This window comes from Mercenaria mercenaria, chromosome 9 (assembly GCF_021730395.1).
Source record: "Mercenaria mercenaria strain notata chromosome 9, MADL_Memer_1, whole genome shotgun sequence".
Classification (NCBI taxonomy): domain Eukaryota; kingdom Metazoa; phylum Mollusca; class Bivalvia; order Venerida; family Veneridae; genus Mercenaria; species Mercenaria mercenaria.
In genome coordinates, this window is record NC_069369.1 from 74,517,281 (window position 1) to 74,533,127 (window position 15,847).

A 15,847-nucleotide genomic window follows, 5' to 3' on the forward strand; every position below is an offset into this window, starting at 1 on the left:
CCAGTGGTGGTTTTGCCACTGACCGTTCCAAGGCAGTGCCCCACTGTGTTCCTGTGTTTGTTTGTTTTGTCCTTTTGTGTCCATTTTTGTGTGTGGTGTGCGAGAGTTGTTCGTGTGTGTCTTTGGGAAGGCTGCATTTTTTGAACGTGGCTTTCCCTGTTGAATATTCTTCCTTGTTTTTGTACATGTATTTTAACATTTATAATCATTTTAAATCACAAACACATAATTTATTGCTTTAATACAGTAATAATCGCTCATGTTTGGTATTTATCAGCCTGTTCACGAACATGAATCAGATCGTCAGTTTTCTATTTCATATAAATTAAAAGCATAATTATGCTTGGATTTTAAATTTTTTTGGAATGCACTAGTTTTATTTGTCATAAGTAATCAATTTAAATCACAAAAAAAAGTATTGTTTTAATAAAATAATAATCGCTCATGTTTGGTAATTATACCAGTCATGTCCGCGACCATGACTCATGTTCGGTGTTTAGACATACCCTTCGATTAAACAGGGAAACGGTGAAAATGAAATAAATCAAGGAAAGCCATAGAAAACAACAACAACAACAACAACATATTTTGTGGGAGTTTACTATCGTTTTGTCAGTCTAGCAGCGTGAATATATCCATCTGGTGAGATAAAACTTGATGATTTAAATACTTAAACTTATCACATTAACGCAATGTGATGAAAAGGGGCTTTGTAATTCAGACATGTTAAATGTCATATGTTTTCGCGGATAGAGAACAGATGAAATCGTTTATCGTATAAGATAACACACTAAATAACTAGTCTGATTTACTCTATATAGAATTTAAAAACCTTCAGTGGCTGCAACACACTTGGACCTATTGTAAATGGTGATATCTTACATTTTCTTGATTAAGGCACCGCCTAAATTGGGGTTTTAACGTATATTTATATTTCCTTTTACAAGGAAATTATTCACCTAAGCAGGGCGCTCATTTGACCGGAGGTCCCGGATTTTGACGCACAAAAATTCCGCAAAAAGGAGGTAGATTGAGAAGTGAAAACTGATACATGGGCGTGACTGATTGAATCCGGAGCAATTTTCGGCAGCATGTCATTATCAGAGTCAGTGTAGGATGTGCATAAGATTGATAAATACGCGTGATTGATTGGATTATTACGCCATTTTAACATGCCTCCCTGCCAACCAGCGAATCTCACGTAAATTATTGCGGATAGAATCAAAAACACGAGTTGAGGTGCGAATATGGTAGTTGATTTAAATTAGGTTAGTCCGTAAATGATAATTAGGAAAAAACTCAATGTTTTTTTTATAATAATCTGAAATGCAATTAGCGATGGAGGTAATATTTTTAATTGGACCAGTATCGTTTGATAATTATCAGGTTGGGAAGTGTACGAAATTCAGATTCGAATCCACTTGCCTGTTTGGGCTACCAGATAGGAAATTTTCCAAGCCCAACACCAATTTCACTAGCCCGAACTTTAACACCATAAAATACTTAATTTTTGCACCATATAACATTTTGTTTTACAGACATCTATGCATGTTTGAAGGAATAAAAAAAGACATATGTTTGCCATGTTTTCGAACAATTTTAACTCTGAATACTCCAGTCCAAATCAGCATTGCCAGAGTCCAAAATCATCGGATATGACACTCCTTGCCAAACGAAATCTAACCTGTAACGCCCGATTTTTTAGGCTCCGCACTCACCAATTACTGCTACTCGGACTGTTGACAATTTGCAAGATGTCAAAATGAGTGCCGAATACACATACACACACTGATTGCATAATTTAAGCTCCACCTACTTAGGTTCTTGTGAGATTTTCGCGAGAAGTGTGAAAGCTAATCAAATTATCTGGTACCCTAGATGTGATTGTATTCAGCCAATTAACGCTGCAGTTACGTCTTTGACACTGCGTTTGATTGTCAACACGTGCGAGTGCAAAAAAAACCAATAATTCAATAAGAGTTCCTCAGTCTGGACGATGCATGATGCATTCTTGAACAATAAGCTTTTATTAATGGAGATCATATGAAATCATGGTGCTATAGTCTTTAATTAGCATGTTTTCTAATCATATTATGCCTGCTGCACAGTAAATGGGCCAATTTTTTCAAAAAACATGTAACTGCATTTTATTTATAGAGGAACATCTGTTTCAAGTTTTGTTAAAACTGTTTTCAATGTGTCTTATTAGTATTCAATGCTGCAGTAAAAAAAAAATCACATAATCAACCAAAAAAAAATTTGAAAGCCATTTTATGGCTGAAAATAGGCCGTTTTTTCATGTAATGCGTTAGCATTGGATTTTTACACTTTTCAAAAAATGCTACAGTATTTTCAAATAACAAAATATAAGTTTGATTTGAATACCTTTAAACAGATAATTTTATTAGCTTTAAAATGATGTATAACATTGATGATCACTGAAGTCTTCACATTTTTATGAATATGATAATAAAGAGTGAGTCGTGTAACACCACTGTTTTTAACAAAAATGCTAAATTTTGAATTGAACACAAAATGTCTTAATTTTACATATTCAAAATAATTTTCTTGCTCACTGTCTTACTGTGTATTTGTAGAATATGAAAAAAATGCTTGCAGCACTTATCAATGGACATTTTAGTAAAAAAGTCCTTTTAAGCACCCAAAAAACCATTTGCGTGAAAAAAAGTGTAACGTCCGTCCCCCACTATTATTTTATAATTGAATATGAATATATTGATATTAATTACTTTCATATATGCTTAATGACATACCTATCATGAAGAAATGAAAAATAAATAGATCTGCAGCCTTGCTGGGAAAAAAATGACGAAATATCAAAAGTTATGTGTAACGTCCGTACCTGTAACGTCCGTCCCCCTATATATGCTTTTCTTAATCATGTACAAAATGTAGTGTTTTCATGTTTTGATGGTAATATCTGATACTATTATTTCACAAGAGTATGTAAAAAGTATGAAATTATCAAAAACAATGTTGAAAAAAAAATTTTTTCATACTTTTGAGGATTTTAAATTGAAAACTAGAAAAAAAACTGAAAATTAGAGCAAAAATCTTTGTTTTTTATGCTATGTGAGGAAATTTAAATGAAATTAACTTCTGTTTGATAGGACATGCATCAATAAGTAATAAATATATAAAAAGATTAATTTAGATTTATATGATGTTGTATCATCTTCATCTGAAACATAGGGGGACGGACGTTACAGAAAAGGGACGGATGTTACAAAAATTGTGATAATTGAATACTTCATATGTTCTGATTTTGTTATCCATCAATAACTTTTTGAAGGTTACATTTTGATAAATAAAGATGCTGTGTGTTAAATCATTCCCAATGAAGCATTTATTTACAAATATGAGGCCATTATTCAAAAGAATAATATGTCACATGTAACGAGACCCCTGCTGGAACAACAGTTGGCTATAAAAACAACATGAGAAAAATATACAAAACGGATAAAATGGATCCACTTAACTGGGCCTAGTTTATACATGTATATATCTCTGGATCCTTGTAAGATTCTAAAAACAACACTTACCCTCTTAACAGTCTTGTATAAACACATACTTTGGGAAAACTTAAGCCTTATACAAGGTGCCATAAAACTGGACCCTGTATATACATTTCTGGATCCATACCTTGTCCTTGTAAAAACACTGACTCGTTAATAACCTTGTATATACCGAGTGATTTCTTTTGAAAAACTGAGAAAGGGGAGGAGCTTGCTGTCATATGCAGATTAGGAGTGGGACTAAATGTGTGAAATTCTTTTAAGTTGAACTAATTTTATGATCCAGGCTCATGGCAGTGATGATGGCCATATGGTTGTGTAGACCTTTAAATTGAATAAAAATTTTTTTCTAAATTATGATCATTTCATAAACAAAATCTGATGTGTCATGGCAATGAACCACAGATATTTTAAGTAAATGTACCAACTGTTGTACAGGGTCCAGGGTATTTTTTTTTTCAAACTCAAATTAAGGACCCAAATAGTATTTGTCATTACAACATATTTTCCCCTCCTAATGGATCCTTCCTTCAATCCCCAAAACTGGGGAATAGAAAATACTGTCTATCTAAATGTATTTTCAGCATTACTTTCAGATTACATACTTAAGGGATTTTTCTTAATCTATGTATATCAGTATGATTTATAGTGGTATCTGTGAAATTCAAAGTGAAACAAAATGATCCTCCTCACCTCGGTTAAAAAAGTGTTTGATGTCAGAGCTGTTATCCCCTTCTTGTGCTGAGATGATGATTGCTGTCACTTTCTTAAAAGTGTATGACAGTATATGTTTCATATCATTTACATGTTCATGAAAAGAAATACATTGATTTTGTATTTTAATACGTTTTCTCATTTTGTTCTGTTTCGTTTTGTTTTATTCTTCAACATAGTTTTTGCACAAAAAAAATGTTAGAAATTATGGTGAATTTGTAACGTCCATCCTAATTTACTTAACTATAGCAGTAAGATGTACCATTACCACACACAATCATATGTTTTATTGAATGACATTAGCATAATAATGAAAATTTAGAAACACTTCTCATTAAGTCAGTGAATACATAAGACGAACACTATCAATTTCCTGATTAAAAAATATTACTATTTGCTTTTTCCCTCCATATTTTAAGACTCTAATTCAGCATATTTCTTTTTATTTTGTTACTTTGTATCATTTTTCATTCATCTAGATAGGTTTAACATTAACAGAATCTGTTTTATTCAGTAGAGCCACATTAAAGCTTGAAAAACAAATGTATATAATTAGTGTAACGTCTGTCCCCTCATAATGTAACGTCCGTCCCCCTTTGCCATCAGTTTCTCTTTACTAGTTTTGAAGCCTAAATAAAAAAGAAATATACAAAAAACTTAAATGTTTAATAACTTATGTTCTTGTGTTTTCATTTAAAAGGTTGTTATCCAATTAAGTATAATATTATAAATGGTAACAGGAAAAATATGAGTATGGCTGTTTTTTTCCTTCTCTGCTTCGACAGGTAAAATAACAAAAAAAAATTTTTTTTCCAATTTTTGGCAATTTTATTATAAGTTTCTTGTAAAGATGTACTGGTTTATTGATTTGGTGAATTTTCTCATCTTAATGACAGTAAACAGCTTCAGAAACAAGCTTTTTACATTCCCATGTAACGTCCGTCCCCTTGCCCAACCGCTGATAGAAAATGATGTATAAAAACAAAATTTAGCAAAAAGTTATCTATTATTTTACTTTTTCATAAAGTTAAAACATATAACTTCATGAAAAAGGCTTAACAGGTAAGAAATCTTTAACTTTAATTTTTGACTTTGATGCTAACACATTTGGCCCATTTACTGTGCAGCAGGCAATTAGGAAAATTTGGTAGCCTGGTTGCGGGTGGTCGGACTTGTATCTGCGGAAAATCGGTAGCCCAAGCTGAAATTCAGTAGCCACAGGCTATCGGACTACTGCAAATTTCGAACACTGTTGGGACCAACTCGTACTCAATCGGCGAGTAGGAATAATTTTGATTTTATAATGATTTATTATCAACGACAACAGTATTAAGATATAATTGTTCCTTGGTAAAATCTTAACGGCAACGAACATTAAGCTATTCTATGGAAAGCAAGGCTTTTCCACCTCAATCTCGGGGCCAACATTTGGCCCCATTCCCAATGAAATATGCTCCATTTTTCCCAATCTGGAGCATAAAATTCCCAATCCAAAGAAATCCAATTGAAATCAGTTATTTTTTGTTATTCAAATATAATTCTTGCATAGCAAGTAAATCAAACAAAATTATGGAAAAACCAGCTTGTTTTATTAGTAACATGACCATCTGCAACCTCGGCAAAAATTAAATACAAGACTTTGTTAAAAATTTGTATGATTTATATGCAAAAACCTCAAAAAATGCGTAAGTGTACCAATATTTATTGATTACAGTACCCAAAACATGTTGACAGATAGTTCTTACAGCATTGAAGTAAATTGTCAACTCAAAAAATTGCCTCCATATATGCAGACAACAAAGACGAATAACTATATATGGTCTATACCGTCTCTTCATCCCCTGTTATCATTGCTAAATAGTCTTTATTCTGTTGCTTATGTACAGTGTGTTATTTGTAGTCGGTTAAAAAGCTCTTATGGGCTTATGTTGTATTGTTGTAACCTCTTGCCGACTTTAAAAAAAGCTTGCTTGCTTACTTACTTACTAGAAGGAAGTCTATAGCCGTGCCGTCTGGGCTTGGCACTCGGCTAGTCCTATAAATTAGACCTGACATAACATATTTTTACATTTTGACGTCTATTCATAATTTTAACATGTCAGAAACATTGTGGAATGATACTTATTTCACTTTGGTATTTACATTTTACTCAGACTTTATCATATTCTCCCTGTGTAAAATCTCAAACTTTAAATTAAAATCAAAGTTATTTATTATTCATTTATAAACAGTTTAAAATCAAAGTATTAAATCCATATAATATTTCAAGGAAACTTCGAAGTTTTGCTGTTTGTACCATCATCTGGGGCATATGCAGTGATAAATCTTAATTTGATTTCTGAAATAGTGTAATATTTATTTCTAAAGTCACTATATGTTCATTGTAAAACTACTTCGTTTTACCCAAATGGAAACTGGCAGGTACTCGAAAATGCAGCTCTCTGATAATCCCTGAGTATTAGGGGTTTTAAAGGTACATTTTAACACGATATCACTAGAATATGATAAATAAAGGTAGGTTTAAATGTTTAAACCTGCATACATCATATATTTTACGTGTAAGAAAATGCTACATTCTGCTGATTAGGGCTCTTTTAGACATTACATTGCAAATTGAAGATGAAATGTAAGATAACATGGATAATAAAATCATGAATGTTGAAGGCAAAATGAGCTTGTACACCTCTATTTTGGACTGGGCACTCCACATATATAGGGTTGTACCAGGAAGTAAAATAAGCCCAGGTAAGTATCAGTTACTAGATATCTAGCTTGTTGTACAAGAGCTTTGTAGCTCATGTTATCTGCTGATTATATGTCATGGGTATGCAAATCTTAACATTTTTAGCTCACCTGTCACAAAGTGACACGGTGAGCTTTAGTGATCGCGCAGCGTCCGTCGTCCATTCGTCTGTGCGTAAACTTTTGCTTGTGACCACTCTAGAGGTCACATTTTTCATGGGGTCTTTATGAAAATTAGTCAGAATGTTCACCTTGATGATATCTAGGTCGAGTTCGAAACTGGGTCACATGCGGTCAAAAACTAGGTCAGTAGGTCTAAAAATAGAAAAACCTTGTGACCTCTCTAGAGGCCATATATTTCACAAGATCTTCATGAAAATTGGTCAGAATGTTCACCTTGATGATATCTAGGTCAAGTTCGAAAGTGGGTCACGTGCCATCAAAAATTAGGTCAGTAGGTCAAATAATAGAAAAACCTTGTGACCACTCTAGAGGTCACATTTTTCATGGGGTCTTATGAAAAATGGTCAGAATGTTCACAGTGATGATATCTAGGTCAAGTTTGAAACTGGGTCATGTGCGGTCAAAAACTAGGTCAGTAGGTCTAAAAATAGAAAAACCTTGTGACCTCTCTAGAGGCCATATATTTCAAAGATCTTCATGAAAATTAGTCAGATTGTTCACCTTGATGATATCTAGGTTAAGTTCGAAACTGGGTCACGTGCCATTAAAAACTAGGTCAGTAGGTCAAATAATAGAAAAACCTTGTGACCTCTCTAAAGGCCATATTTTTCATGGGATCTGTATGAAAGTTGGTCAGAATGTTCACCTTGATGATATCTAGGTCAGGTTTGAAACTGGGTCACATGCAATCAAAAACTAGGTCAGTAGGTCTAAAAATAGAAAAACCTTGTGACCTCTCTAGAGGCCATACTTATGAATGGATCTTCATAAAAATTGGTCAGAATGTTCATCTTGATGATATCTAGGTCAAGTTCGAAAGTGGGTCACGTGTCATCAAAAACTAGGTCAGTAGGTCAAATAATAGAAAAACCTTGTGACCTCTCTAGAGGCCATATTTTTCATGGGATCTGTATGAAAGTTGGTCTGAATGTTTATCTTGATGATATATAGGTCAAGTTGAAACTGGGTCAACTGCGATCAAAAACTAGGTCAGTAGCTCTTAAAATAGAAAAACCTTGTGACCTCTCTAGAAGCCATACCCTTGAATGGATCTTCATGAAAATTGGTCAGAATGTTCACCTTGATGATATCTAGGTGAAGTTTGAAACTGGGTCACGTGCCGTCAAAAACTAGGTCAGTAGGTCAAATAATGAAAAAACCTTGTGACCTCTCTAGAGGCCATACTTTTCATGGGATCTGTATGAAAGTTGGTCTGAATGTTCATCTTGATGATATCTAAGACAGGTTCGAAACTGGGTCAACTGCGGTCAAAACTAGGTCAGTAGGTCTAAAATTAGAAAAATCTTTTGACCTCTCTAGAGGCCATATTTTTCAATGGATCTTCATGAAAATTGGTCTGAATGTTCACCTTGATGATGTCTAGGTCAGTTTTGAAACTGGGTTATGTGCGGTCAACAACTAGGCCAGTAGGTATAAAAATAGAAAAACCTTGTGACCTCTCTAGAGGCCATATTTTTTATGAGATCTTCATGAAAACTGGTGAGAATGTTCACCTTGATGATATCTAGGTCAAGTTCAAAACAGGGTCACATACCTTTGAAAACTAGGTCAATAGGTCAAATAATAGAAAAACCTTGTGACCTCTCTAGAGGCCATATTTTTCAATGGATCTTCATGAAAATTGGTCAGAATTTTTATCTTGATGATATCTAGGTCAAGTTCAAAACTGGGTCACATGAGCTCAAAAACTAGGTCACTATGTCAAATAATAGAAAAAACGACGTCATACTCAAAACTGGGTCATGTGGGAACATGTGAGCGATTCAGGACCATCATGGTCCTCTTGTTTACTTGTCCACAGACAACTTTTTTCTGACGTATATAAATGCTGAAGTATGTACAAAAAAGCTACATAGAATGTGACAAGTGTATGAGGAGTTGGGAATTTTATTGCTGGTTTGGTCAAATTAGAGATCTATTTCTGCTTTTGTTGATGTGATTACAGATATATATACATCTGTCAATTTCAAAAGAAAAAGTGGACAATTTCAAATACGACGGAAATAAAAGTTACCTTGCTGTTGTAATATTTTTTTTATATGAAAATAAATGAACTTTAGATATAGAGATAGTTTCAGAATTAAAGCGTTATGCTGTTACTATTTAAAAAAAAATAGTACTATTACTGGTGTGTGTTTCTGGGTATTAACAAATGCAAGTATCATAAAAAAAATATTGCCCTGAAGAAAATATTTGCAAAAGCTTATCTTGCTTTATTTTTTAGGTGAATGTGCCCAGTTACACAACCAGCGGCCGGATACATAAACAGACTTATTCTCATGGGTTCAATTTTGAAGTGGTTGCCATGGAAACTAAGACGTCGGCTACGTGGTTACCTGGAATGGTGGAGTGTGCTACACATGACACTATGCTACAACTACTTCACAACCTTTATGATAGCGTTTGAGACAGCATTAGAACCAATGTTTTGGTTTGTGGATAGATTTGCTAGGTATTTAGGCCCAGTAAGTGTTGTTCCATTTAATATTTTGCTTTTTTTTTTCAGCACTATTTTTAAAAAAAAATTGATATGGCAATAAAATTTACAAACAGCAGTCATTTCAAATAAGTTATCATGTTGGTGATATAAAGAGGTGTAAACATTTTTTGTATCATTGATCCATAATTGTGCATGAAAAAGTAAAGGTTTTAATCAATTAACTTTTATTATTAAGTTTTGCCAAGGTTTTATAACTAATGTATTTCTTTGTAAAACTCATCTTTTGTAAATTAGGCATGACATAACATGTTGTTCTTCATTTTTAACATTGAATTCACAGGAGCTAAATGTATAGTTAATCTTGAATGCTGTAAGTTGATCTGTTTTTGTTTATTTTTCTTCAGATTTTTGTTACCCTGGTAACAGTGATGACAACTTCAGTAGTGACAATATTCTATGTTTGCCTTCTCCCGCATACATATGAGCTATACCACATAGGCTGGACCATTTTTCATCTCATATTTGGTCATTGGTTGCTGTCAAATATCATCTTCCATTATGTAATGGCTGTGTTCACACAACCAGGCACTCCACCGGATCAGGTACCAGCAAAAAGCTTTAATCATTGTGAAATCATTCACCTTTACCCTGCTAAATTTCTAAAATGGACTGGTCTGTCATTCAGTTTAGGCAGACTGAAAATTTACTGACTGAATAGCCAACAGTGCAGACCAAAAATGAGCTTGCACAGATGTGCAGACTGATCTTGGTCTGCACTGATTGCAAAGGCAGAATCACTTGCTGCCAGCAGACTGAAGGTTAATATTCATGTAAACTTATTTCATGGATTTCACGGATAAGTAAACCATGAAAACAAATATATTTGCCATTCATACTACATAAAAAATATCAAATCCAGGAATTTAGTAGCCATTTTTGGCCTTATTAGGCCATAATTAAAAAATTGTTTGTTTGCAGTGCTCCGACCGACCCATCAAAATAGTCCCGACCTAGTTCAGGGGGGCAAATTTTTTTTATATATGTTTTGATGTTTTTAAAATGCATTTTTCAGCAGACGTTTTCCTTTTCTTATTTTAATATACAGCAGATCGTACACGACCATATTGCCGTCTTCGCGCGTGTTTCGAAAGTCACAAGTTCCGATCCGAGTGAGAAAGTCGCTCAGTCATCTTTACTTAGTCTTTCTCACATGATTTTACGGTGACCTATGTATATTTGATAAACAATTTTCCAATAAACAAATGTCTCGGCGATATATGACCTTTTTGTGTCGGTTCGCCATAAATCCCAACTCATTCTTTTTATAAACAATGTCGTCTGACAAGACGCCACGGACCTGACCAATGAGTCAGTCAACATGACCATGGTCTAAAAATTTATTCTGATTTTCTGTTGATTAGTTTCAACATTTAAAAGTTTATAAATTAAACAGACATCTGAATTTTTGATCATGCACCAGAATAATCGGCAACTTAAATGATAACTATTCACATTTTTATGTATTAATTGAGACCTTGTTCGAACACATAATAAAGCCACATACCTTAATTTTTTTTGTAAATCCTAATTTTCCTTTAACTTTTAAATCCCAGTTTTATCCGACACATTTGGTGACAAAATTGCATAAACATCTTGAAAAATACACTGGCACTTGTCGGCTGAGTTCAAAGAAAAGATGCGAATCGGCATTTGGCCTTTGATGTAGGATGACAGGAAGCAGTTTGACAGCTAAATGTTGTGATGTGTGTGATGTAATTTGACCTAATTCTACAAGTACAATTTGTGTATTACCTAATACACGTTGATTTAAAGGTCCATTACTAAGGGAAAGTGAGTTGGCAATTTTTTTCATAGCCAGTGCATAGACTTCTGCAAGACACTAAATAATGAAGATTGGCAGGTCAAAATTTACAGAAGGTCTTTGGAACTCAAAGAAATGTATGTGTATTATGTTGAAATTTCAATGAATCGACAGAATGACCCCCCAGGTCTTTTTAACTTTCTTCATACTTCATAGAAAAATAATTGTACATATACTGCGATTTATTTCGAATTTCTACATACCAACTTTCATTTTCCAATAAAATGAAATAGTTTCTGTGCTTTTTAAAAGAAATCAAAATGTTCACTTTCCTTAGTATTGGACCTTTAAAAGGACTGAGATGATTTATGGATTTGCAATTTAAGTGCTGTGAACTTCGTTTCTTGTTCCTTACTTAAAGGAACTAAATCATAATTTGACACACTTCAGCTTGTGTTTAAAAGTGAAGCCTTTCAATTTTAAAGCCTTAATTTTCACTAAAACGTAGACTAAGAATTAAGCATGAGAAGCTCCACAGCTGGTCACAATCACCCTCTTAAGTGGTAGGGGCCAGTTTCGCATTTGGCCTGGGTAAGTTTTTTAAATAAAATAGACATATGTACTTTACAGGCATATATATTCAACTGGTTATTTATGATGTTTATAGAACTAAGGATTCCTGCGTACGAGTGGTTATTGTGTAAAATAAATATGTGCATGTATCGATTTTCCTAGCTCCATGTAGACGGCCGGGTCTAAAACTTTACAGGACGTAACGGAAGTCAGACGAATTGGAAACGGTCGTCCATCCATCCAGCTTCGGCTCAAATTTGCGGAAAAAGTAAACGGTTATGCGATACTTTTCTTCCCACCATTATTTTCGTTTGGCCACATGCTTTAAAAATATGCATGTGATTTAGGTCAGTCATTTGCAGATAATACGGTACAGGTCGCGCAAGTTGTGCATTTTGGGCCATTAGTGTCCTGAAACCTGCGTTTTACTCGTTTTTTACTCACAGAATCGGCAGACTGAAAATGTCACATAATGAAGTGCTATGTCTATGCAAGACATCCACTCAACAATTGCCTTGAATTTTTCGAAATTGGATTTTTTATGATTTTAGCTCACATGTCACAAAGTGACAGTGTGAGCTTTTGTGATCGCGCAGCGTCCGTTGTCCGTGCGTAAACTTTTGCTTGTGACCTCTCTAGAGGTCACATTTTTCATGGGATCTTTATGAAAGTTAGTCAGAATGTTCATCTTGATGATATCTAGGTCAAGTTCAAAACTGGGTCACGTGCGGTCAAAAACTAGGTCAGTAGGTCTAAAAAAAGAAAAACATTGTGACCTCTCTAGGGGCCATATTTTTCACAAGATCTTCATGAAAATTGGTCAGAATGTTTACCTTGATGATATCTAGGTCAAGTTCGAAACTGGGTCACGTGCCTTCAAAAACTAGGTCAGTAGGTCAAATAATAGAGAAACCTTGTGACCTCTCTAGAGGCCATATTTTTCATGGGATCTGTATGAAAATTGGTCTGAATGTTCATCTTATGATATCTAGATCAAGTTCGAAACTGGGTCAGCTGCGGTCAAGAACTAGGTCAGTAGGTCTAAAAATAGAAAAACCTTGTGACCTCTCTAGAGGTCATACTTTTGAATGGATCTTCATGAAAATTGGTCAGAATGTTCACCTTGATGATATCTAGGTCAAGTTCGAAACTGGGTCACGTGCCATCAATAACTAGGTCAGTAGGTCAAATAATAAAAAAACCTTGTGACCTCTCTAGAGGCCATATTTTTCATGGGATCTGTATGAAGGTTGGTCTGATTGTTCATCTTGATGATATCTAGGCCAAGTTCGAAACTGGGTCAACTGTGGTTAAAAACTAGGTCAGTAGGTCTAAAAATAGAAAAACCTTATGACCTGTCTAGAGGCCATATTTTTCACAAGATCTTCATGAAAATTGGTCTGAATGTTCACCTTGATGATATCTAGGTCAAGTTCGAAACTGGGTCATGTGCCTTCAAAAACTAGGTCAGTAGGTCAAATAATAGAAAAACCTTGTGACCTCTCTAGAGGCCATATTTTTCATGGGATCTGTATGAAAGTTGGTCAGAATGTTCATCTTGATGATATCTAGGTCAAGTTCGAAACTGGGTCACGTGCGGTCAAAAACTAGGTCAGTAGGTCTAAAAATAGAAAAACCTTGTGACCTCTCTAGGGGCCATATTTTTCACAAGATCTTCATGAAAATTGGCCAGAATGTTTACCTTGATTATATCTAGGTCAAGTTCGAAACTGGGTCACGTGCCTTCAAAAACTAGGTCAGTAGGTCAAATAATAGAAAAACCTTGTGACCTCTCTAGAGGCCATATTTTTCATGGGATCTGTATGAAAATTGGTCTGAATGTTCATCTTGATGATATCTAGATCAAGTTCGAAACTTGGTCAGCTGCGGTCAAAAACTAGGTCATTAGGTCTAAAAATAGAAAAACTTTGTGACCTCTCTAGAGGTCATACTTTTGAATGGATCTTCATGAAAATTGGTCAGAATGTTCACCTTGATGATATCTAGGTCAGGTTCGAAACTGGGTCACGTGCCATCAATAACTAGGTCAGTAGGTCAAATAATAAAAAAACCTTGTGACCTCTCTAGAGGCCATATTTTTCATGGGATCTGTATGAAGGTTGGTCTGAATGTTCATCTTGATGATATCTAGGCCAAGTTCGAAACTGGGTCAACTGTGGTTAAAAACTAGGTCAGTAGGTCTAAAAATAGAAAAACCTTGTGACCTCTCTAGAGGCCATATTTTTCAAAAGATCTTCATGAAAATTGGTCTGAATGTTCACCTTGATGATATCTAGGTCAAGTTCGAAACTGGGTCATGTGCCTTCAAAAACTAGGTCAGTAGGTCAAATAATAGAAAAACCTTGTGACCTCTCTAGAGGCCATATTTTTCATGGGATCTGTATGAAAGTTGGTCTGAATGTTCATCTTGATGATATCTAGGTCAAGTTTGAAACTGGGTCAGCTGCGGTCAAAAACTAGGTCATTAGGTCTAAAAATAGAAAAACCTTGTGACCTGTCTAGAGGCCATACTTTTGAATGGATCTTCATGAAAATTGGTCAGAATGTTCACCTTGATGATATCTAGGTCAAGTTTGAAACTGGGTCACGTGCCATCAATAACTAGGTCAGTAGGTCAAATAATGAAAAAACCTTGTGACCTCTCTGGAGGCCATTTTTTTTCATGGGATCTGTATGAAAATTGGTCTGAATGTTCATCTTTATGATATCTAGGTCAGGTTCAAAACTGGGTCACATGAGCTCAAAATCTAGGTCACTATGTCAAATAATAGAAAAAAAACGACGTCATACTCAGTTCAAAAGTGGGTCATGTTGGGACAGGTGAGCGATTCAGGACCATCATGGTCCTCTTGTTTTCACACTGGTATCAGCGCAGAGTTGTGGAGTTTTAAAATTTACTGTCCCTTTCCCCCATTATACACAGACCTATATTCAAAGGGTTGGGGTGGAGGGGTTGGGAGGCCTATGCTGCTCCCCTGCCCCAAGTTGCCCGAGAAGTTACCTTTATTTAATAAAGTTGAACATGTATCAGAACCCACCATTTCAAAGTTGTATTTAAAAAAAATCTGGAATTCGATCTTCTATACCTACTGCCAAATTTTGGACTGTAATGTGGCTTTCATATGCAACAACACTTCCTGTGTCCAGATTAATAATATCAGGGCACTTAGAATTTAGACAAAAAATGTAACAGTTGCCGTCATTTTATTCCTAACAAAGATGTAACACAGGCCATCATTTCATTCCTATCAAAAGATTAACAGATGCCACTGTTATTTTCACTCCTACCAAAAGATGTAACAGAGGGCACCATTTCATTTCTATCATCCAAAAAGGTAAAAATGGCCACTATTTCATTCATAGAGGTAGCATAGGCCACCCTTTCATTGCTGTCAAAAGATGTAACAGAGGCCACTATTTCATTCCTGTCAAAAGCTGTAACTGAGGCCACTATTTCATTCCTGTCAAGAGATGTAACAGAGGCCACCATTTCATTAATATATTTTTAACATTTCCAGGAGGATGGCAGCAAACATTCTTCTTTGCCTACCCTTCCCCACCCCCATCTCGCCAAAAACAAGTTGAACAGCTTAGGTCTGCAGTGAGGACATTAAAAACCTTCTGTCTCTTCCTGTATCCAGATTGATGACATTTGAGTACTCAAAACTTAGACCAAAATGCAACAAAGGCCATCATTTCATACACTAAGGGTCTAACAGCATTTGCTTGAAGTCAGAACAACTGTCCTGTAAAAGGTTTTAGGGAATGAGGGTTTGGAGTGTCCAGATCGTTCGT

The 15,847-nt window shown here is 35.0% G+C and overlaps 1 protein-coding gene across 1 annotated transcript in view; it reads left to right on the top strand.

Moving 5' to 3' along the window:
- The first annotated feature begins 556 nt into the window (after positions 1 to 556).
- Positions 557 to 15,847, top strand: part of LOC123547478 (palmitoyltransferase ZDHHC16-like) — a 32,253-nt gene continuing 16,962 nt past the window's right edge. Inside the window, exons 1-3 of the mRNA XM_045334617.2 lie at positions 557 to 642; positions 9,421 to 9,661; positions 10,041 to 10,238. Of these exons, the coding sequence (XP_045190552.2) occupies positions 9,425 to 9,661; positions 10,041 to 10,238 (435 nt within the window). The 5' untranslated portion in view covers positions 557 to 642; positions 9,421 to 9,424. The remainder of the gene's footprint in view (positions 643 to 9,420; positions 9,662 to 10,040; positions 10,239 to 15,847) is intronic.